The sequence below is a fragment of the Littorina saxatilis genome, linkage group LG1, assembly GCF_037325665.1.
Source record: "Littorina saxatilis isolate snail1 linkage group LG1, US_GU_Lsax_2.0, whole genome shotgun sequence".
Lineage (NCBI taxonomy): Eukaryota > Metazoa > Mollusca > Gastropoda > Littorinimorpha > Littorinidae > Littorina > Littorina saxatilis.
In genome coordinates this window covers 105,771,035-105,795,839 of record NC_090245.1, presented here as the reverse complement: position 1 = coordinate 105,795,839, position 24,805 = coordinate 105,771,035, and the positions used below count along the sequence as shown (strand labels likewise).

Below are 24,805 nucleotides of genomic sequence, written 5' to 3'. Positions count from 1 at the left end.
ACCTGTTGGAGGGCGTTGTTGAGCTCAGTTTCTTTGTTGGCAGACAGAGCTTGGAGTGCTGACATTGCGTCTGTCAGAAAGACGACCTGAGGACATTCATGGTCTGATCCGTCAACTATTGTGGCTGCTGTCTTCAAGGCCTGTACTTCTGCACTATAGTTGGTGCAGTGCAAACCTGTGGGAATGCTCGCTGTTTGTGCCTCTCCCTCTGGGTACCGAACTAGAACGCTGGCTCCTCCATCTCTCACAGCATCAGTGGCTGACCCATCAGTGTAGCCGTGGATCCACGCTTCTTCAGGGTAGTGGTCTGCAATCATGACCAGGGTAAGAGCCTTCTTACTGGTGTCACTCTGGAAGAGCAACTGCTGAGAACGGCTGCTGCTTCTGCCCCGAAACTCCCGAGAACTGGTTACCAACAGGAGAAGGGGCAGACGTACCTGGCAGGGGGTGACCCTGCGATGACCGTATCCCCGAAGGGACGTGCGTACCTGCGCTCCCGCAAGCGAGAGACAGAAAATAGAAGACAAACTAACGCTAGGCTGTGCCGCAGAGCACAGAAAGCACGGTATTGCGTGCTTGATCAGAAACAACAACCACAGGAGGTTTGGAAGCCGAAGCCGAAGATTTAGGCTTCGACGGACCCTTGCCATTGCCCTCAGCCTTCGAATTACGTTTCTTTTCATTGTCAGCCATGCTGCCCAAAATGGCTACCAAAATGGAGACCAACAACAAACTACTGAAAAATTTCAAAGTACGGAAAACGGACGAAACCTCAGTAGAAACAACAAAAACGCTAGTCGAAACGACTAACAGGAAAGAGCTCACCAACTACGAAGCAGCAAGCAAGAAGACGGGTAAGTGGCCGGTGGGTGCCAAGCAAACAGCAAGCAGACAGCCACGAGAGCGAAAGAAAATGCGACCTTCTCCTCTGAGCTGAAAAAGTCGTATGCGTTCTACCACGTGCTCGGGAAGCGGTAGTGACGTAGTACACACCAATGGGAGGTAACCCCCATGGCAAGCGTACATGGCTACGCTTCCTCTTACACTTTTTGTTGTGGGGTTGCTTCCCTTTAAAAGACGGGTAGCGATTTTCAGACCTTAGCATCTCTGACTACGTCAATGCTTATATTAATCAAGTATATTAATCAAATGAAAATTTATTCTTAAAATTTTTTATTATTACTGATGCTACCCACATCGCTACCATTCATTGCTACCATTCTTCTTATTCTATTTTAGACATATATCTCAGGATCATGAACCTGTTATTTTTCTCAGACAAGCTCCGTTTAGAATGATTCCTTTAGATTGGTTTTCTTGTGAAAGTGGACCCAAACATTCTAATGGCTGTATTAGTCTAACTGTCTCTGTGCATGTGTCAGCAAATAGGAGGGTGTGAGTGTGTGTGTAAATGGTTAACATTTTTAAGATTCGCTCTGTGTGTAACAGTTACATGCTTAGGAGGTGGCCTCTATTTGTATGTATTGCTTGCTTTGTTGTTTTAAAGCGTTTCACATGTATTTTTGAGCATGATTTAGAGCTTTAATGTCGTGTTTCAGCAATCATTTTATTTCTGTGTCTGTTTGCTTGTTATGTTTAACAAAATTGGTGCACATCTCATATGTGTTAAAATACTTGCTTTGGTATGCAGCATTTGCTTGAATCATTGATGGTTGTGGTTATGCTTGAAGCTGGAAATTTGGCAAATTAGTCAGCCTGCCATTAACAATATAATTATGCCAGGGATAAATCGAGATTAGAGGAAGAGCAACAAACATTCAGTGACTTTGGTGGCTTGGAAAATCTTGGAAGTTTTTACACATCACATGTTACCATGTTGATGGGTTTATTGCTTTGTTTGATATGATTAAAATGGTTCTGATTTTGAATCAGCTAACCCATGCATAATACACACTTAATCTTGAGAGTGTATGAGTTACATAGCGCCTGCCCTGTTACGATGAGAGTGTATGAGTTACATAGCGCCTGCCCTGTTACGATGAGAGTGTTCAGCTGTGTGAGGTTGTAACTCGGATTGCTTTTCTCACTGCAATGTAACAATATAAGCTTAATTGATTTTTAAGAAAAATCACCTTCAATGGTGGGCAATGCTAATATTTTGTAACGTTGAATGGACTCATGTTAGAGTCCTTTAAAGACTACACCAATAGTGCACAGAATATAGGAAACTTGTGTGCACACACACACACACACACACACACACACACACACACACACCTACAACTCTTTGCATAATATTAAGTATACGCACATTAGTATAAATGAACGATGAAAACCTTGAACTGCTTGGCTACACAAATAGTAATAACAAACCTGCTTAGTGCTTACCGCACACCTGCATGGCTTGCTATGCTCGTGTTAATGAAGTTAACTTATTCACCTGTTAATATTATACATTAAATTTTAATTTTAACTCGTACAATGGCTGTGCATTGATTTGGTTTTTTATGTTGCTGCTTGTGGTTTTAACGGTTTATCTTGACATTTATCAAAGAAAACATTTTTTTGATCGTACAGATCTACATCTGGAGCTTTAGCTTTCATGTATTTACTTACTTACTGCCTTTCACGCCTAGTGGCGTGTAGGGCAGCGACGCTTTCATGTATGCGCTTAGAGAAGTGTCTAAGAATTATGATTTGAACGATTTATCTGTGCTATAACTGTGGACATTATGTGCATGTTTATTGTAATGCATGTATGATGGGTGCTTTTCTTGGCTGACAATGAAATGCAGCATATTGTCTATGTTGAGATGTGTTCAGTGAAATTCACTTTTATCTCTTGTTTATGTTGGATTGAAGTTTGTAAAAACAAAACAAATAACTAACGTTTTTAAAGCCTGAAAAAGAAATACCACAAGTGAAATAGCAGTCAATTTTGTAAAATAATGGTCACACAAATCTTTTTGGTGACTGCCATTTGATAAAAATGATGAACTGTGAGAGAAGATGTTGGGATTGGAGAGGTGTGTTGCCTAAAGTGAAGGTTCTGACTTAATCTTGTGTTGAAATTTTATTTCTGACAAGGGAGAGTATTTTACTTTCTATAATGAGTAAAAATATACTCATTTAGGAGATAAAAAGTCACAATCTCCTGGAATACCACGATGGTGACTATGCATGCCACTTTAGCTGTTTGTTTTCAAATTCAGACTTACTCTGGCTTATAATTATTTTACCCCTTGGTAAAACTCACAAGGCTTTAGCCATGTAGTATGGTAGGACAAAACGTTTGGCCTTCATAGCTAAATAAGAAGACTATGCATGCCACTTTAGCTGTTGGTTTTCAAATTCAGACTTACTCTGGCTTACAATTATTGTACCCCTTGGTAAAACTCGCAAGGCTTTAGCCATGTAGTATGGTAGGACAAAACCTTTGCCCTTCATAGCTAAATAAGAAGACACAATTGAGAAAGTGAATTTCACTGGCATGTTCGCACTGCATCAGTGCATGTGTTACTTTTAATTTGACCCAAACCATTGCCTAACCTTGGCCCCAACGTATGCATCTCCCAGGTGGAACAGGGTGGTGAAAAGACAGACAAACAACCCAGCGAAGGTGAAAATAAAGAGGTGAAAAAAGAGGAAACTGACACAGAGAAAAAAGATGATCAGAACGTGAAAAAAGAGGTAATTTGAGAATAATTCTCATCTAGTATGTAAGTAAGTTTTGCTTTCTCTTTTTGTTTGCCTCATCCATGCTTTTTTAAGAACCCTTCAGCGGCTTTATGAAACGTCATAACCCCCTTTTTGTGTGTGGAATAGGCAGATTCCTGGCACAGGTTCCTAAAATGTTGAAGTAGACTTTTTTCTTTTTTAAGTACAGTGCATTTTATATACAGCGGACCCCCTTTTAAGACCCAGTGTGCGACCGGCAGTGTCGGACAGTAACATTTTGGGTCTTGAGTTGAGTCTTGAAGACCCCCCAATTTAAGACTCCCTCCCTTTTAAGACCCTGTTTGGGGCGGGGATGTAGCTCAGTCGGTAGCGCGCTGGATTTGTATCCAGTTGGCCGCTGTCAGCGTGAGTTCGTCCCCACGTTCGGCGAGAGATTTATTTCTCAGAGTCAACTTTGTGTGCAGACTCTCCTCGGTGTCCGAACACCCCCGTGTGTACACGCAAGCACAAGACCAAGTGAGCACGAAAAAGATCCTGTAATCCATGTCAGAGTTCGGTGGGTTATAGAAACACGAAAATACCCAGCATGCTTCCTCCGAAAACGGCGTATGGCTGCCTAAATGGCGGGGTAAAAAACGGTCATACACGTAAAATTCCACTCGTGCAAAAAAAACCACGAGTGTACGTGGGAGTTTCAGCCCACAAACGCAGAAGAAGAAGCAGTAGGATCGAGGAATTTGGATGAGGAAAGGATAATCATTAGCTTTATTTACTTGTGTGTCAGTTAAAGGCACCTTCCTTCTTGTGTAAACAGTTCATTTCACCATCTAAGACCTGCCCAGGATTTGACATCGGACAAGAACGTCCCTCCACTTGGACTCGTACCAAAATTCCACAGCCTGAGTGTTCTCTGCGAATCGCGGGATTGGTTTTAATGATTTGATTGCAAAAGCAACTGTGGCTTATTTAAGATTTTTCTTTTTTAAATACTAACTCAACGTAGCAAGCAGTCAGGGTGGTGAGTTTTGGTATGTGTACCAATAGAGGGATAGTCATATCCCATGAAAAAGCCTGGCAGTCAGGGTGGTGAGTTTTGGTATGTGTACCAATAGAGGGATAGTCATATCCCATGTAAAAGCCTGGCAGTCAGGGTGGTGAGTTTTGGTATGTGTACCAATAGAGGGATAGTCATATCCCATGTAAAAGCCTGGCAGTCAGGGTGGTGAGTTTTGGTATGTGTCCCAATAGAGGGATAGTCATATCCCATGTAAAAGCCTGGCAGTCAGGGTGGTGAGTTTTGGTATGTGTCCCAATAGAGGGATAGTCATATCCCATGTAAAAGCCTGGCAGTCAGGGTGGTGAGTTTTGGTATGTGTCCCAATAGAGGGATAGTCATATCCCATGAAAAAGCTTGGCAGTCAGGGTGGTGAGTTTTGGTATGTGTACCAATAGACGGATAGTCATATCCCATGAAAAAGTCTGGCAGTCAGGGTGGTGAGTTTTGGTATGTGTACCAATAGAGGGATAGTCATATCCCTTGTAAAAGCCTGGCAGTCAGGGTGGTGAGTTTTGGTATGTGTACCAATAGAGGGATAGTCATATCCCATGTAAAAGCCTGGCAGTCAGGGTGGTGAGTTTTGGTATGTGTCCCATTAGAGGGATAGTCATATCCCATGTAAAAGCCTGGCAGTCAGGGTGGTGAGTTTTGGTATGTGTCCCAATAGAGGGATAGTCATATCCCATGTAAAAGCCTGGCAGTCAGGGTGGTGAATTTTGGTATGTGTCCCAATAGAGGGATAGTCATATCCCATGTAAAAGCCTGGCAGTCAGGGTGGTGAATTTTGGTATGTGTCCCAATAGAGGGATAGTCATATCCCATGTAAAAGCCTGGCAGTCAGGGTGGTGAATTTTGGTATGTGTCCCAATAGAGGGATAGTCATATCCCATGTAAAAGCCTGGCAGTCAGGGTGGTGAATTTTGGTATGTGTACCAATAGAGGGATAGTCATATCCCATGAAAAAGCCTGGCAGTCAGGGTGGTGAGTTTTGGTATGTGTACCAATAGACGGATAGTCATATCCCATGTAAAAGCCTGGCAGTCAGGGTGGTGAGTTTTGGTATGTGTCCCAATAGAGGGATAGTCATATCCCATGTAAAAGCCTGGCAGTCAGGGTGGTGAGTTTTGGTATGTGTCCCAATAGAGGGATAGTCATATCCCATGTAAAAGCCTGGCAGTCAGGGTGGTGAGTTTTGTATGTGTACCAATAGAGGGATAGTCATATCCCATGTAAAAGCCTGGCAGTCAGGGTGGTGAGTTTTGGTATGTGTCCCAATAGAGGGATAGTCATATTCCATGTAAAAGCCTGGCAGTCAGGGTGGTGAGTTTTGGTATGTGTACCAATAGAGGGATAGTCATATTCCATGTAAAAGCCTGGCAGTCAGGGTGGTGAGTTTTGGTATGTGTCCCAATAGAGGGATAGTCATATTCCATGTAAAAGCCTGGTCAGATCTGAGACGGTCAGCCCCACTGTTTACAATGGAAGGAGCGTGCCTTTCATGTCCTTCTCTTCCCCTCACTTCCCCTCACTTCCCCAATGCTTGTCATAACTTGTTGTCCTCTGCACAGTTCATTCACATTTGTTTGCACTCTTAATTAAGACCTCACACTTTGTGTAATGGCACAGCGTAAAAACTAGGATTTAAATTTAAATTTCCCTCCTCGCTTTGTAGTTTCATTGTCAGTAGCTCGGTCTGTGTGCTGTTAATTTTAATTCGTCTGAATGGTCTGCCCTCAAGGTTTTTCTATTTTGTGTGTGTTGGCAGTAGAGCATAGATTTTAGCCATACACACTGTTTGGTTAGATGGTGTGTGTGGGTGTGTGTGTGAGAGAGATTTAGAAGTACTTTTGGATTGTATTTTGTAACTTCGTTTGTTTTGCATTAAAAGAGTTAAAATTATTGAATAATTCTGTAATATCTTCAGAGATTGTTACATGATATTTTCTAATCAGATCAAAACAGGTTTCGTTGGGGAAACTGTTTTGGGAGTTTAAAGACAGAGTAAGATCATTTTCATTTGCATCAGATGTTCCGTCACTGCAAATACGTTTTCAATCAGTAGCTGATTTGTCTCCCCTAGCAAATCACCCTGGCAGAATTGACCTAATGTTTTCGTAGATAGCTTGTTGACTGTTTAAATGATAATGAAATAATGTTTAGACGTATGATCTCTAAAGGAGACAAACTTGAGAGAAGATCAAGCCACCAGCAGCGATATTCAGAATGTGAACGGTGAGGCGATGCAGCAAGGAGTGGCTCACATGGCAGTTCAAGGTCAAGATCAGAGGAATTTGGAGTCGGGAGCAGTTGCTACGCCAACTACCAGTACCACAACCAAGCAACAGCAGGAAAATGAGCAAACTCAGACTGGAGAAAAGAACCAAGTGCAAGATAACAGTATAACTGACAGCAAATCGCCTGGAGCTCAAAATGTGATAGATGAGGTCAAAAAGATGGAAGATTCAAAGACTGCAACTACAACTACAACAACCAGTGTTGTTGGCCTAGTAGCAAGACCCACGGCAGTAAAGTACGATGAAGATGAAGAAAAAACGCCGGGAATGGAAGACCCAGCAAGGAAAGATACGGCTGAAAACTCAGTAGACAAAGACACCATGCCACTGAATAGAGATCAAGAAGGAAAAGCTGGCGTGCAGTAGATTTAAAGGAAACTGATGTCTGAGCAGGACGCTGCAAAACAAGATTTCTAGGATGTGTGAGTCTTTCAAGTGGGGGGAAAGTGGATGGGATACCACAAAGGCTTTTTTTGCTTTTTTATACTTACTTTTATTTCTATTTTGCTGCTGTAATTAGCCTCATAATTTATATCTCCTTTGATTTCCTTAAACCCATCCTTAATTGAGACAGAAGTCGACTTCGCGAAGTCTTTATACCAAAAACCCGCTGCTTCATCACAAACTTTGTTTGGCCAGCTTTGACATGGGAAGCTTTATTGTGGCTGCGACGAAGTTGCGACTTTTCTGCTCTTTTTGTTAGACTGCTGTTTGGTTAAAGATCGACGTAGAGATCACACTCGATACGGAAGTGAAGGATGTGTTTATCAACTTCGATTGACCCCAAGTACAAAACCTAACCACCTACCTGTATTATTACATATACTGGGAAGCTTTGACATTTTGAATCAAATTCAAATCCCAGGATTTACAAGACGGGCCTACACCGAAGAAAAAAAACTAAGTGTTACAATTAACTTGAGTAATCATCAAGTACGTAAACTACAATTTGTGACGTGAAGTATTCATAGAAGTAAAATTTGCGCTGGTCGAGACAACCACTTCCAGCTGTCATCCATGCATATTGTTGGTGACGCCAAGACAAGAAAAGATAATTGTATTCTCGCCCAGAGTATAGTGCCTACCCTTGGACTTGGCTGATCAACGCTGCAACAAGTTTAATTTAGGGACAAAGCTTGATGCAGCGAGCTTCGTGTGGTGGACTTTGCGAAGTCGACTTTTGGGCGTTTTATTTTATTTTTGAGGACCTTTTTTCTACTAATCTATTGTTTGGTTATTGTTGTTACCCGTATAGTTTGCACATGTCTGTTAGGATATTATTGTTTGCTTTGCTTTCAGTCAGTAATGTCAGTTCATGTCTGTTATGGATGCTTTGATTTTTAGAAAGAAGCAAACTACAATAAATGATACCTTAGTTATAGTTTAAGCCTGCACGGGAATAGTGACTTCAGTATTTTTCTTTTGTGTGCACAGGTAATATCACACTCTATACTCTGTCTCGTTTCAAACTTTTCCTTTTTATAGTTCATCATTTCACTGAAGCATATCCCTTGTAGCAATTTGTGTTTGGGATATTTCACCCTCATACATGATGCATCACTCCTGTCATCTTGAGCTTATTCTTGTCACCCTCGAAAAATAAAGATTTGTCATTGTCATTGTCATTGAGATTGTCACGTTGCTTTAGTCAGTTGAAGAGTTGCCAGTACATGTATCACTTTACCCATGTTTGTTAATATTACTCTTTAACACATTCTCTGTGTATGCGTGCATGCGTTTGCTGTCTTCACTATCTTGTGTTTAGAGATTCCTTGTGTGGGTTTGGTCCTTTGTTGTGTGGTGGACATTCTGTGTGAATGCTCTTCAATGACTAACATCTCCTCACATGCACATCTTGAAATAGAGTAACCTTTTAGTGCTGTTAAGTACCGGTAAGTAAATGACTACATATTGAAAAATACACATCCAATCTGTCCAAGCGTTTTAGAACTAGTACGGCAGTGCTTTGTTATCAGGATTGTATATAAATATGTAGTACATGTACTATAGTGGAACATTGTTTTTGCTTTTTAGCTAGAAGAGTATGTGGGACAGTTTACAGTGTCTTTTGCCTTCCTACGTTTTTTGTTTTAGGTATTTTAACTTGGTACATTACTTTTTTTTATATAGATCTATATATGTGATCAGTTTATAACAAAGGAAATAGCTGATATAAATGTATTACTGTTTTTGTACCTCTCTCTAATTCAAACATTCAAGTAATAGATGTACTAAGACTCCACCCAGCACTGGTAAATATCACTCAGTGTAAAATAAAAATTTAGTACTACTGTGTATGAAAGCAAAACTCAAGATAAAAACTACGCTAGTGCAAATAGCACATCATATTAGTTCAGATACGTGTTAAGTTCAGAAGAATTTCTGTCATTGTAAAGAGAGAGTTTGTCTGGTTGAGAATATAATTATGACATCCTTCTTTCGGCTTGCTAAAGATTCTTTTTAAGAAGCCCCAAAAGTTTGCAAAAACTGTGTCCTTGCAAACGAAACAAAAAAAGTGACATTGGAAGACACCAATTTTAAATCGCGTTGGTGTCAGGTGATGTAATGTCGGTTAAAATCTAACCTCAAATGTTAAAAGAGAATATAATGTGTTGCAATGAGCATGTTGTCTGATAGCGTTCTTCTCTGTCTTTCTACAGGACATAAATGTTCCACAGCCACAGAAGTAAAACCAGAAGAAGTAAGGACTTCACCAACATGAGTATTGCTGTCTTCATCTTCATGACTGGGTTATGGCTGTCATCATACTTCAACATCTCATCGTTCCAGCAGACGAAAGTAAAAAGACAGCCGAAGCAAGATAAGAATAAACTTCCATAGATACAGTTTGGACTTTTCGGAAAAATTACTGCAAAAATGTCAGGGTACAAACGTCAAACAGTTTGGTGGCAGGGTGATCAAGGTGGACATCTTTATTGTTACCATCCCAAATTTAATACTGGGCACATACAAATTAGGTCTTCTTGAAGTTTTTGAAACATTTTTGAAGGAGTACTACAGTGGAACCCCCCTTTTAAGACCTAAAAATCTGAGAAAATCAGGGAGGAGGGAGTCTTAAATTGGGGGGTCTTAAAAGGGGGGTTCCACTGTAACAGAGTTTTCACACAGAGAAAATCATATTTGGCAGAATCATAGCTGCTTGGGAAGACTAATTGTACTCATGCAGTTCATTTGTTGGGAGTGCTCCAGGATTTTTTGCTTTGTGACCCTCATGGTCTTGTTTTTGGTAGTGCATGTGTTTTTTGTATTTCTCTGGCAGGTTCATCAGTGCTCCCAACATCAAACATGAAACCTCCGGGAATGGTTGAGAAAGAATTGACTAATGCTTTTGCCTCTTCTGAAAGTGATTTTGATTCATCGAAAACGTGTAGATACATGATGTAGTTAACTTTTGAGGGCAAATCTGATGATACAGCTAGGTTTTCATTCCATTTGGGTGTATGCAATTTTCTGTAATTTGCTTTTTGTTAATTGGTGGTTTTTTTAATAGTTTTTTTTAAATCTATTTGCTTTCATAAAAACGAGTCGGTCTGCAACGAAATAATACTTTTTCACCGGCAAAGTGTACACATTGTTCAATGGTACATGTGCAAGATAGACCAGAAAGTTTATTCAATGTTAGAGGCTTTTTTTCCCCAAAGATATAGAAAAATTCCTTTTTTTAATTATGTTCAGGTTTTTGTTGTGTACATTAGTGGCAGCTTGTTTCAAATTTTACTGCAACATGTAATTGAAGTTGTTACGTTTCATTGGGTCATAGACTGTAGTAGTTAACTCCTTTAAAGATGTTAACATTGAATGATTTCCTTCTGTTTGGTTGTATGTTACATGGATATTCCATTATGCTTTGTTTGACTGTTGGTTATTTTTTTTTAGATATATAGCTATATTTTGTTGTATCTGTTTTTAACTTTTTAACATTCCAGTTATTATTGTACTCCTCATTTTCTTAACTGTGTGTTTCTGGCGTAGAACCACACAATTTTGGTTGCTACCCGTTTTGTAACTACTCTCTCTCGTTTGCAGTTGTTTCATAAAAATGATACAATATTGCATCTTTTTTTTTACTGTGTGTGCCCCCCTCCCCCAATCACCTTATTTGTTTCAGTAATGTGCAATTTGTTGGGCTTGGTTTTATTTTTGTGTGGTTTTGATCTCACACAAGGAAATGTGTGGAGGATTGCTGTTACTGGATTACTGTTGTGTGTTAGGACCAATTTAATATATTCTCACCTTTTCTTATCTTTCATGCAGATATAACCAATATGCATTCATCAGTATTTACAGTGGGAATTGGAATGAGATTTACAGAATAAATGTCTTATTTTTGAGTCACTTGAGAAAAAGTGACTCTATGTAATCGGTCAGTGTTAGTCTGTCCGGCCGGCCGGCCGGCCGTAGACACCACCTTAACGTTGGACTTTTCTCGGAAACTATCAAAGCGATCGGGCTCATATTTTGTTTAGTCGTGACCTCCAATGACCTCTACACTTTAACGATGGTTTCGTTGACCTTTGACCTTTTTCAAGGTCACAGGTCAGCGTCAAAGGAAAAATTAGACATTTTATATCTTTGACAAAGTTCATCGGATGTGATTGAAACTTTGTAGGATTATTCTTTACATCAAAGTATTTACATCTGTAGCCTTTTACGAACGTTATCAGAAAAACAAGGGAGATAACTAGCCTTTTCTGTTCGGCAACACACAACTTAACGTTGGGCTTTTCTCGGAAACTATAAAAGTGACCGGGCTCAAATTTTATGTGAACGTGACTCATTGTGTTGTGAATAGCAATTTCTTCCTGTCCATCTGATGCCTCATATAATATTCAGAACTGCGAAAGTGACTCGATCGAGCGTTTGCTCTTCTTGTTATAACAATGTACTTACGTTTTGTTACCAGCGGTTTTGTTTTCCTTTTATGTTCTATTGTGAGGTTTGTACTTTTCTTTGTTTTGAAGTATGGATCATCATAATGTTGTTAAATACACTTTATTGCAAATTGTTTCAGTCTGGCTTGAAAAACAGTCAGGAGCAAAATGGAGTTTTGTTGGTAACAACCTTTTATTTCTTTTTTTTTTAATTGAACAAAGCCTTTGTGATAGATGCAGAAGAAAAAACAAATGTGTCATCTATATGATGTAATGTTGTATATGTTAATGTGTCAGTTATTTCACACCAGTCCCAAGTTTGTGTTTTCAAAGCTGTTCTATTTGTGTAGACATGAAAGTTTTAACAGTAGACTAGAGTCTTTATGAGGTACAAGAAGATGCTCATGAAGTGTAGCAACCAGTGAGAGAAAGTTTCAGAGATGGTTTTTCCCTCCATTAATACAGATGGTCTTTCACTAAAGAGACAACACACTTGAAGCTTTTTTATTTTCTTCTTTTTTTGTGTGGCAAATAATGTATGGTTTACATCTTCCAGTGCTTACAGTGTATGCATTCTAAAATCAAAAGGCATCAAAGCAATGTTGACGGCAATAACCCGATCATATACCCCCGTCTGAGGTGAACTTTACCGACTGCCACTGAGTGAATCGATCTTAAACAATTCTTCGATCTTCTTCCAGTATGTGTCGTCGCTTCCAGGGGCGAATTCGGGACTATGCTCTGTTGATAGTTGCTTTTGTTTATTTCCAGCCAGGGTTTAAACTTTACATAACTTTTTATTTTGCTGAACTAAAGGGGTAAGCTTCACTGTATACAAATGTACTTAAAACAGCAGATGTGGCATTTGTCAGTTTTTGTCCATATGGGCAGAAAAGAACTTGCAAACTTGAATGGTTGAGTCACTGGAAAATACGGTCAGTTTTTGTGTGCTGTTCTGTGATGGGTTTGCATAATATAACAATGTGCTGAGGGATTCTGATGGTTAGAATTGGTCAATACTCCCTTCTTTTATGGAACAAATGGGTTCAGGAGAAAAAGAGTGTGTATGTTGCGGCATACGAGTGCACATGCTTTTTTTTTTTTTTTTTTTTTACGCTCGGGGGTTGTGATAATGTTGCATTGTGTGCAGTGACACCTTACATCATAATCACATGCTGGGGTTGTTTTTTTTCCAAAGGTGGTTTTGAATATATATGTGTTTTGGAGTTGCATAGACATTCCTAGTGTGAGATGTCCCGGTATGTACACAAATAGTTTGCTATGTCTGAGATCTGGCTCTTTCACCCCGTAAACTTTCTCATTACATGTATCATTTTTAAACACATGTACACCGCAGAAATGCAATCTTCAAGTTCTCTGTACGGTAGACCGTAGTAGCATATATGACTTAGCATGTAAAGGAAAGAAGGTGGAAATGTTCCCATTCTGAGAAAGCATGCATGATTTTGACGCATGTAATGATGTTACATTGCTGAATCACATTAGACTCAAGACTCTAAAGTTTTACTGTCCTTATAAAAACAAGGAAAATTGACATGCAGTGTCAGGCGATCACAGACATAAAAAACATCACATTTACTAAGAGTTAAGGATTAGTGGTCATTCAGCTGCCCCCTCCCCCAGTCTCTTATGACACAGTAGGCTTAAATCTGCTTTTTGTGTGATAACCATGATTCGGAGTTAATGCTTAACAGGAAAATTACGGTTTCCATAATATCATCTCTTAACAATTTGTGACACAGTCAGCAAATATCTGCATTTTTCCTTGTAGTTTTGATTAGTTAGTTCAGGAGGAACAATTTCCACTTTATGACAGAAAACACTAATTCAGGAATAACAAAACTGCTTTGTTTCTGATGTAATCTGCAGTGTGCCAACGTCGTAGTGTCAGATCAAAGGCATCTTTCCGAAGCAATTGTTCAAAAACTTGAACGATGTTGTTAGACATAAGAGAGCTATGGTGCCTGAATCAGGATAGCAATAGTTATAACAATTACATGTATGCTCACGAAGATAGTACATGTACATGTATTCACCTGTGATATTGTCAGTTAGGTGCGTTGTTAAACATAATTTTGTTTGGAAATGTGCAGACTCCGGGTCTATGCAGATGACTAGTGTTTGACTCGCGAGTCATTTTCCCAAGATTTGCACAGATTATTACACAGTGAAAGGCCTTTCACAGAGGGTGGGAAGATAGCTTAGTCAATAGCGGCGCTTGCTTTGAAACCAGTTTGTCACTATCGGCGTGGGTTCGAATCCTGTGTTCAGCAAGGGATTTATTTCCCAGAGTCAACTTTGTGCAGACTCTCCTCAGCGGCCGAACACACCCTTGTGCACACATGCGCATGATAAAGATCCGGAGTTCACAGCGAAAGCCTCAGAGCTTAGAGACATAAACCAACGCATGTAGGAAAAAAGAAAAACAAATTGGGGAGCGCCGTGCTGTATGGCAGCTCGCTTTCCTCAGGGTGAAAGCAACCTGAATTTCAATGAGGGTAACATCTTCTCATTTCTTGATTTGTTGTTTTACTGAGAGTGGGTTTCACAGGTTGAATCAAATTGCACAATCATAATATTGTTTTAATGTGCTACATATTGTAGGTTTGTTTTTGCAAATGAGCACTATATTGTACATTGTTTTCCTGGCTGACATCTTACATTAGAATGTGTTAATTTTCCCATCAGTTGTAAGCTTAATGTAAACAAAGCCTCATGAGATATTAGAGAAGTTGAAGTATTTGTTTTGCTGTTTGCAGCAATCATATTTTACCCCTTTTTGCTTTTTTATGCATGTTCAGAATGATGAAACAGAACTCTTTGAAATACCTCTTTACCAAAATGATCAAATGTAAAAAATAAAAGAAGAAACTCCTTAAAATTTGAATGAGTGTGTCCCCATCCAAAGATTATTATTCTTATTTTCAGTACGTAAATATGCCATTTGAAGACATGTTAAAGAATTGGTGTGTTAAAGTATTGGTGCATTTTCAGGCAAGACCTCAGTCAGGTGTGGGCGAATGTTTTATTTATTAGTTTTGTACCTTAGAATTGATTGTTATTGTACACACTAATACTTGAGGGAAATACAAATGCTTTTTTAAACATGTGTGTTTGTGTATATGTGTGCAAATGGATGCGTGTTTCTGCGTGCATGCATACCTGTGTGTACACATGTACGAGTGAGTGAAGGTTTAAGTCTGTGTGGGTGGTGAACAGATCACGACCATGTTTTCCCCTCGGAATGCTTCAGCATGTGTTGCCGACAAATGACACTCATACCAAAACATACAAAATGCATAAAATTGCTAAGAAAATGTCACAGTTATTAAAATTGTAGCAGTTTATTGGCAGACGTAGAGAACAGTACCTGGCATCTACTTTCAACAATAATCTTTTATCCTCAATCTAACGTTTTTGAAGAAGTCACTTTAGTCGTCAAGCATAAAGAGAAGCAGAATAACAAACAACATTTGACATTATTTCCCAATGCAAAAATCCTTGAAGATGACATCCAAAATATCCTCCACATTCACAGCGCCCGTAACCCTCCCAAGTTCTCTCATGGCACGGCGCAACGCTTGTGCGGCCAGTACTATGTCACTGTCACAGTGGTTCACCTGCTCTAGGTAAGATGTCAGATGACGCAGGCACTGTGTCAGGTGAGTGCGGTGACGGGCCTGAGTCAGGCTTGGACTTCCTGCCAGCGGGTCTCCACATCTGGGACAGCAGAATTAAGTGTGAAGTTTCATATTAAAAACAGACACAGTTCGCTGCAATAATTCACCCACATATTTACACAAAAAATTAAGTAAACTAAACATTATCAAAGCTTACTTGAAAAGAAGACACATGTACTCTAAAAAGCCTTTTTCTCACCTGTGAATGACGTCTTGATATCTTACAGAAAAGCATGTCTACAAAACACATTTCTTTAACAATTTTCAATCCTCAAGATTTGAAAAATATGACAAGTAATCTCAGGGTTCATGCACACACTACCTTGTATTCTTTACTTGACATGTCATGGCTTCAAAGTGTGTGTCTCATTCTGTGTTAAACCTGACTACAGTAGTACAAAATGTAATAGTTATTCTTCTACACAGAAAAAAACCCAAAAAAAACCAACATAATACCATGGTACCTGTGATGAGTGGCCCCTCCGATGACAGGACACCTCCCTTAAAATGACACCTTCTTTCATACCTTTGTCTATTATCTGTACCAAAATATAGCAGTCATGACAGGCCACCTGGTCCTAAGGGAGTCCTTTCATCACAGGTACCCCTGTATCATAATGAATCAAAGGAGCCACAATATGTTGCAAAACGCAAATCACACTTACAAGTATTTGACCCTTTCAGCTAGTAGCGACACAAAAGAATCCAGTCCGTCAGTGGTGGTGCAAGATAAACAGCACACAGGAGCGCTCAGGTCTTCACTTTTAGGTAGTAATGATTTCTTTTCTGCTGGCACCAAGTCACTTTTGTTCACTGCCACGATCACACCATCAGAAATATCCACTTTCTCGTCCAAAACGAGCGGCCTTGATGTGTTCATGTTCTCTGCCTTGGGAACAGTTGATTTGTTCAAAATCTGTGTATTACACACTCTTGAGTCACTCACCTCATCAGAAACAACTTCTACTTTTCCTAACACTGACTGATATAGTCTTGAGAGAGAACCACCAATCTGAGATCGTAAGGCATCTGTATTTGACAACACTGCATAACTTTGAGTGATGTCAGAAAAACTTGTGTCAAGAGGACGGTCACTCCTTGAACTTGAGGATGGTTGACCAGTCTCTGGAAATTTGTTGTCATCTGTGTGGTCGCACGAATTTGTACCAATGCCGAGACTAGCCATATGGTGGTACACAAACTGTGACCAGGAAACAGCAGAGAGTTTTGTGTGAACCAAAGTTGACGCGTCGAGCACAAGCACTTTCAAATCTGCCTTAGACGCCCTGCATATAGAAACAAAAATGTCAACTGAGGATAAATGTAAATTAAATACTGGAATTCCCTCCAGCTTCCACTTTCTTACTTTTAAAATAAATGAATAAATATCGTACCCATGCAGGAATAAAAATGCCATAATTATTAATAATATTAATATCAATTCTCTTTGCACACATATATAACAGGTGTATGTCCTCTCTGACTTTATTTCTGTCCTTTCTTGGATATAGTGCTGGATGTTAATCGTCCTTAACAACCTGAACAACAGTTCAATCTTTCACTTGGAAGACTTACAACTCATCCTAAAAGCTACCTTTATGTGCTTTTCCTAACGTAATCATATTGGAACTCCCTCAATCCTGCAAGCATCAAATATAATTCAAATAGCAATCTACTTGATACAGTGAAACCCCCCTTTTAATTAAGACCCCCCAATTTAAGACTCCCTCCTTTTTAAGACTCCCTCCTTTTTTTAAGACTGTAGTTTCTAAGATTTGTGGAGGTCTTACAGGGAGGATTCCACTGTACACTGACCTGTCGAGCGCCCTTCGTACTCCTTCCTTCTCCACAAAGTCGCTGGTTTCCCTCAAACCTGCTGTGTCGCTAAGCAACACCGGGAAGCCCCCAAGGTTAATCGCTGTCTCCACCACATCACGAGTGGTTCCTGCCATGGGGGACACTATGGCTGCCGGTCTCTGGCCTGTTAAACAACAAACACCAAGGAACAATTAGAACTTGAAGATAAGTTTGGGACTAGATTAACCTATGTTATTATTGTAGTTGTCCTATCAGTGAATGTCAATAATTCGTATGAAATGTTCGTTATAATCGTTTACAGGCAGGTAAGGTGTGTCAAAGAAAAAATTGTTATTGTTGTTATTATTTCACCCTAATTTCCTCATAATGACCAGACCGGCACGGTTGGCCTAGTGGTAAGGCGTCCGCCCCGTGATCGGGAGGTCGTGGGTTCAAACCCCGGCCGGGTCATACCTAAGACTTTAAAATTGGCAATCTAGTGGCTGCTCCGCCTGGCGTCTGGCATTATGGGGTTAGTGCTGGGACTGGTTGGTCCGGTGTCAGAATAATGTGACTGGGTGAGACATGAAGCCTGTGCTGCAACTTCTGTCTTGTGTGTGGCGCACGTTATATGTCAAAGCAGCACCGCCCTGATATGGCCCTTCGTGGTCGGCTGGGCGTTAAGCAAAAACAAACAAACAAACTCATAATGACCTCAAACCATCACCATAACAAAGGGGCGGCTATGTTCAGGTTTGTATTCTCCAAAAGGTGAGCACAAACATAGTTGACAACTCAAGAACAGACCAGCTATAACTATTTAAAATTCCAGTGCTTTACTTAAAAGAGAGAAGAAAAAACCCACAAAATTCAAAACAAAAACAAAAACGAAGGGAAATAAGCGTCCAAACAATTAACAGTAAACAGAAAAAAAAGCCCAAGCAGTCTCCTGGCTTACGAGTTGGAAAGAAACATTGAAAAAACAAGCGGTCGACCTTGCAGGCAACCACAATCTTTAAGAGCAAGGGCAGATCAACACTTTCACACAGTATGAAGTCCATTTTGATGACACCTGCTTAATTAACAGGAGAAGCGTACAACTTCTTTATTTAACAACAGACAGACACAGCAAGCCAAACCAAACCAACAGACTCACACAATGCATTCAGCAGACTACTTTTGCCGACGTTGGGTTCTCCAATGATTGCCACATGGACTCCGTCCCTGAGCCGCTCTCCTTGACGATTGTCTGACAAGTGGTTCTGAAGCTCTTCACAAACTCTCTCGATTTCAGCTTTGGCTAAAAATACAAAAATTAAATTTATGTCATCAACATCAAAACAAACATGCTTTTGCTGGTACTCATGTAGCCAGCTGGAATATCTTTCCATTGCACAGCCATGAGTATGAGACAACAAGGTAAGAATCTATATTTCAGCTAAACTATAGATGTCTACTGGGTGCTATTCAGTATAGCTTACAAACTCATAGATATGTAGACAATTTCTTCAAAAGGAATAACTCAACCAATACAAAAATACAAAACAAAGCAAAAAGCATAAGCTTATCTTATTGCTACACCACAAAACTGATGACAAGCATGTGCTGGCACACATACTCACACACTCAATAATCCTGATCAGAAAATGCCTAAGGCCAAAAAAAAAAATAGGTCTGTTTACGGTAACATAGGCCAAAAAAATAGGGTCGGTAGGTCGGGATTTTTTTTTTTTTTTTTTTTTTTCCAAAAAACCATATTTTTACGTTATTTTGCAAAAAAACCAAGTTGTTTTTTTGTTTTTTTTCCCAAATGCCAAAAAAAAGTCTAGGGTCGCGCGAAAAAAATAGGGTCGGTCGGGTTACCGTAAACAGACCTATTTTTTTTTTGTGGCCTAACCTCTGACGAGTGTATCCTCTTCAATGTTTTCATCCTCACTGAAGTCAATGAAAGCTTCAACGTCTGCCAAGCACTGAAAATACACATGTCACATAAGTAGAAAACAGCACGAGGCATCAAAATTGATGGCAAAAATATTCACAATATGCCAGGACCAAAAAATACAGACATCTTTCCTCTGTGTTTAGAATGGCGCAGAGTACTTGACTGACATTGGAATCCATTTGTAGTTTCAGTCTACAAAATGCTACAGCATATAGCTTTTTTTATAAAAGACTAACTGTACTACTTGAGCCAGTGAAGTCACTATAACTGTTGCGGGGATGTAGCTCAGTCGGTAGCGCGCTGGATTTGTATCCAGTTGGCCGCTGTCAGCGTGAGTTCGTCCCCACGTTCGGCGAGAGATTTATTTCTCAGAGTCAACTTTGTGTGCAGACTCTCCTCGGTGTCCGAACACCCCCGTGTGTACACGCAAGCACAAGACCAAGTGCGCACGAAAAAGATCCTGTAATCCATGTCAGAGTTCGTTGGGTTATAGAAACTTGAAAATACCCAGCATGCTTCCTCCGAAAACGGCGTATGGCTGCCTAAATGGCGGGGTAAAAAACGGTCATACACGTAAAATTCCACTCGTGTAAAAAACACGAGTGTACGTGGGAGTTTCAGCCCACGAACGCAGAAGAAGACTATAACTGTTGAAGCAGAGATCCAAAAACAGATAGACTAGCTGTCTGGTTGGCATCTTGCAAGCCACTTTCATCCATCATTTTTATACAAGTGTGGTGAGTGAGAGAAATCTGTATTGACATTCTTTCTTTATTTATTTGGTGTTTAACGTCGTTTTCAGCCGTTCAAGGTTATATCGCGACGGGGAAAGGGGGGGAATGGGATAGAGCCACTTGTTAATTGTTTCTTGTTCACAAAAGCACTAATAAAAAAATTTCTCCAGGGGCTTGCAACGTAGTACAATATATGACCTTACTGGGAGAATGCAAGTTTCCAGTACAAAGGACTTAACATTTCTTACATACTGCTTGACTAAAATCTGTACAAATATTGACTATATTCTATACAAGAAACACTTAACAAGGGTAAAAGGAGAAACAGAATCCGTTAGTCGCCTCTTACGACATGCTGGGGAGCATCGGGTAAATTCTTCCCCCTAACCCGCGGGGGGATGTATTGACATTGTGTGACTGTGTCAACAGAATTATTATTTCTAGCGCCTGTATTGTGTCGTAGGCTGTCATCATAGGTATGACGTAGGTTTCAGGGTTTCGTCATTCAAAGGCAGGGGTGTCAGCTTGTGTCTATTGGTTACTTCTGCGTGTTAGATTTGGATGAAACACACAGATTATGCATTTGTTTGAATATTCCTGAATGGGGAATGTTTAGTTTTGTTCTTAATAAGTTAAATTAGTTTAGATCGTATTGATAAAAGAATGTTTGGGTTGGTGACGCATAATCAAGCAGCGTCATATAGGGCCCTCTCCCCCCTTCCCCTTTTCCCGACTAAAATGAGTAAAAGTTGAAATGAACTCGCCCAACGTTGAAAACAAGCGCGCACTTGTGACCGGGTACTGGCAGAGAAAAGCATGTCAAGCTTTGCCGGAATTTGTATGCATTGTGGATTTTTGTGCATTTGGAAGTGAAACAGTGTTTGGATTTGTGCCTGTGCATAAGCTGTGAATCATGGATTGGATTGTGCATCTGTGAAATAATCCTTTTCTGGGAATGTGCCACTGTTTGTGGAATCCGTGTGTGTTGGTGTGTACCAACTAGACTGATCCAGTGATGGAGTGTGTGATGGCTGTATTTCCTGGATTTTATTAGCCAGCCAGTAGGGAATGCTGTTGTGAACCAGGGAGTTTTGTTTCGTGTACAGAGATGATGTAGACCAGGTGAGAATATACCTTTTGTTACCAGTACACCTTCTTTGGAATTGGCACAATAATTTGATGTGTAACTAACAACAGAAGAGAAGGCCAATGATAAGATTGAGAAAACCAAACATGCATGATGTATTTTAATACTGGAACTTGAATAATTGTAATTGTGGTTATGATGACTGTGTGAGATGATACTTTGATATGAATTGTCGTTTCGGTAATTACTGACTTTGCTTTTCCTTTTTGTTTTCCCAGCCGAGTGGACTCTTGGTGGGATAGCGTGTTTATTATCGTGTTTATTACCGTGTTTTTTCTAGAGCGTGTTGTGTGTTGGTAGAGCACACACTAGTGACTTTATAGTGTTGTGGCAACAGAACTTTTTTGAAGTAGAGATTTGACTCAAGCTACTTTTGATTTGAGTGCGGAGTACGTGTTTCCACCTTTTTCAGACTAAGTGTTAAAAGTGTTTATTGGAAAAGTAGCATTAGTCTGACGGACCTATTTTTAACTTTTATTTTAAATGCTTGGTGATTGTGTGCGTGTGTGTTATGCAATAAAAGAGGACAGAGAACATTCAGCAATCTATTCATCAAACTTTTATTGTTAGTGTATTCTCTCCCTCTCGCTTCTTCTAATTGCCACCACCCACATGCGCTCCACCACATAAGTTCATTATTTGTATCATAAGTGTCTGTCTGTGTACTTAAAAGACCACAGGGTTGACATCCTGTAAACGTAACGTTTTGTATTGTCAAAAATTAAACGTTTCAATAACCAACCATTCTTGGTTTTTTTTATGTTGAAACAAAATGAAATGATAAATACCTTTTTGCAAAAAGCGAGGAATTAATTGCAGAAACAGTATGGAACAATACCTTGAGAATTCTTCTCCTCCATGCTGCATAGACGTTTCCAAGGTCACCCTCCATCTGTCTGACAGCCTGCCGTCGCTGTGCTGATGTCTCAGCATGAATCAGGTCACCCAGCCCTTCTACCTCCGTCAGGTCCATCTTGCCACTTAGAAACGCCCTGTGGAAGACAATCAGCTGCATACGACCCTTAAAATATCACCAGCACAGCGGTCACACAGTCCCATTTTACAAGTTAATTTCAACAGATTCACAAGACTGCATGATTGATAAAAAGCATAATTTTCTTTTAGCAGTATTAAGACTATATATATAGGGACAGGCTTATTCTCTTTCAGTATATGTTTGTGTGTTTGCTTATCTAATTGTTTGTTGATTTGTTGATTTATTTTTTTATTTTTTTTATCTATTTGTTTCTAAGAAGCACAAATCAGTACAGAAAGTGCGAGTGTGCATTGCCTTTTACAGTGTCCTTTTTAACATGTAAAGTTAACATGTCGCCTAAAGTGCAACACAAAAGAACTTTCAATGATCCATGTCTACCTCCTAGTGAAGTCTCCAGGTTCAGCGGGTCGCAGGCCTGGCAGTGTCCCCAGAGTCTCCAACATGGCCGACACCACTGCCGATCCCCCGTGAACATGGAACTCTGCACAGTCTTCTCCTGTGAAGCTGCTTGGGCCTGGCATTGAAAATGACATCTATAGCTATGAATAATAATAATACTAATACTAATAGTTTTGTGTAATAAACACACAGACACACACACATAGACAGAAAGAGACCCCCCCACACACACACACACACACGAACATACAAGTAAAAACAATAACCAAAACTACCTGTTTGTTTTCGTGTATATTCATGATTCTACGTTCTTGTTTTAATGGTGTGATCTCATGTGTGTGTGTGTGTGTGTGTGTGTGTGTGTGTGTGTGTGTGCATGCGTGTGTGCATCTGTCTGTCTGTATCAATGTAGGTGCATGCTTTACATTCGCACATTATCAACCAAATAATTAATGTTCCTGTCATTTTCAGTGCCAAATAATAGCGTTCAGAAATTCCAGGTTCAGTAAGATGTGTGCACGTATATGGTTACCACCCCTTTCAGCGACATACCTGGGAACCACAAAACCAGTCCCTTGTCAATCATCTCTCTGCTCACGGGGTCAAACAAACGTTTTAGCACTGCTTGTCTTGCTGCAGGCAGAGTCTTCTGACGGCACAAAGACTGTACCGCTTCTTTGCATGAGGGTCCTGACACCCGAATCACAGCAACACCACATCTGCCATGCCCAGATGAAAGGGCAAAAATTGTGCTTGCAGATGCTGAGGAGGGTTTTGTGCAAAATGCATTTGCCAAATTAACCATGCGTTTTGCCCCTCTTGGAAATGTCAGCTGTGTAAGCAGAATCCTAAACATCATTGCACGAAAGCGTGTGACTCTTCAGTGAATGTACGACAAATTGCCCAAATGCATGTTAACACTGATATAATAAATCAGCTTGGTCTCATTAACACATAATTACACAAATTCGACTCGAAAGTACTGTGGCACAACACGAATGTCGTGTGGACAAACACATGTGTATGTGCAGACGACGAGAGGAAAAAAAGTAATTTTTTTATAAACTCAATAATCAACGACGTCATCAAGATTCGATCAAGTTTTACTGTCATTCTTTTGCATTGAAATTTATTAAGTGAATTATTGTTATATTCATGATATTTGTCATAATCTTAAAAGTTCAAGATTACCCTTAAAATGCATAAACCTTAAGTTAAAAAATACCTTGGAATGCGATCTCATTTTTGTGCGTCATCAATTAATGTATGGAGGTCTCCCTATTGACGTCATCACTTCGTGCGCACCGGGGCTTGGAGGGCAAGAAGCCACCACGCCGCTTAGCGAAAACATGGAAGCGTGGTGCCGATCGCGAAGTTTCGCTGCGGCGATTCCGTATTTGCGTCGACGATTTGGTTAAAATTCATTCAAGATGGTGAATACTTGTTGCATAATCGGTTGCACAAGCCGAAGCAACAAGGAAAATGCTCTTGCATTTTTCAGAATTCCGAAAGTCGACGCTGGAGGAAGACACCGAGATTTACTCAACAGCAGTATTAATTTTGCTAATGATTGAAACACCGATTCACTCGCTTTTTGACTGAAATGTGCAGTTTGAAACAAGATTCAACACTGCTTATGTTAATGCCATAGCTTTTTGACTCAAGTGTGTGCCTTAATCAATGCTGGTTAGCATGTCTGTATAGTTTATTGACAAGTGTGTGATTTAAAACAGAAACAAAACTGTTTATGTGGATGCCAAACCTGAAACACAGTATTGATTTGACTTGTGTACAGTATCTGTATGACTTGTGCTGGCTGGCATGAGTGTAGTTCCTTTTTTTGCTTCCTGGCTCAAGTGTGTATAATTCAAAGCATTTTCAAGACTCAACACTATTCCTTATTTGATTTTGAGATCTGATGCGAAGTGTGTGTGTGTACAGTTCTTTTCTTTTTTTGTCAGTTTTTATATGTAAACAGTTACCGTTCATTGATTGGAAACACTAATTCACTCATTGTCAGACATGTGATTTTTGACTGAAGTGTGCAATTTGAAACAGATTCAACACTGCATATGTTGATGCCATAGCTTTTTGACTGAAGTGTGCAATTTGAAACAGATTCAACACTGCTTATGTTGATGCCATAGCTTTTTGACTCCAAGTGTGTGCCTTAATCAGTGCTGGTTAGCATGTCTGTACAGTTTAT

At 39.9% G+C, this 24,805-nt stretch overlaps 2 protein-coding genes across 5 annotated transcripts in view; one reads left to right on the top strand and one right to left on the bottom strand.

Annotated features, from left to right (window-relative positions):
* The window catches only part of LOC138948940 (Golgi membrane protein 1-like), a 29,475-nt gene extending 14,467 nt beyond the window's left edge, over window positions 1-15,008 (top strand). The window contains exons 7-9 of one of the 4 annotated variants that reach the window (XM_070320609.1): window positions 3,538-3,651; window positions 6,874-7,412; window positions 9,651-15,008. In XM_070320609.1, the coding sequence (XP_070176710.1) occupies window positions 3,538-3,651; window positions 6,874-7,356 (597 nt within the window). In that variant the 3' untranslated portion in view covers window positions 7,357-7,412; window positions 9,651-15,008. The remainder of the gene's footprint in view (window positions 1-3,537; window positions 3,652-6,873; window positions 7,413-9,650) is intronic. The other 3 variants (XM_070320618.1, XM_070320627.1, XM_070320635.1) reach the window with 3 other exon arrangements.
* LOC138948965 (tRNA modification GTPase GTPBP3, mitochondrial-like) lies at window positions 14,844-23,630 on the bottom strand. Its single transcript, XM_070320648.1, has 8 exons — window positions 23,152-23,630; window positions 22,579-22,714; window positions 22,042-22,195; window positions 19,278-19,350; window positions 18,537-18,680; window positions 17,399-17,564; window positions 16,249-16,869; window positions 14,844-15,623 (listed from the first exon to the last, which is right to left on the bottom strand). The coding sequence occupies exons 1-8, from the start codon at window positions 23,456-23,458 to the stop codon at window positions 15,383-15,385; spliced, it is 1,842 nt and encodes a 613-aa protein (XP_070176749.1). The 5' UTR covers window positions 23,459-23,630; the 3' UTR covers window positions 14,844-15,382.
* Window positions 23,631-24,805: the final 1,175 nt, after the last annotated feature.

Coding starts and splice junctions, on each gene's coding strand:
- LOC138948965 (XM_070320648.1), bottom strand. CDS start 23,458: ATGATGTTTAGGATTCTGCTTACACAGCTGACATTTCCAAGAGGGGCA. Junction 22,715..23,151: donor ACTGGTTTTGTGGTTCCCAG/GTATGTCGCTGA, acceptor TTTCAATGCCAG/GCCCAAGCAGCTTCACAGGA. Junction 16,870..17,398: donor GTACGAAGGGCGCTCGACAG/GTCAGTGTACAG, acceptor TTCTATATGCAG/GGCGTCTAAGGCAGATTTGA.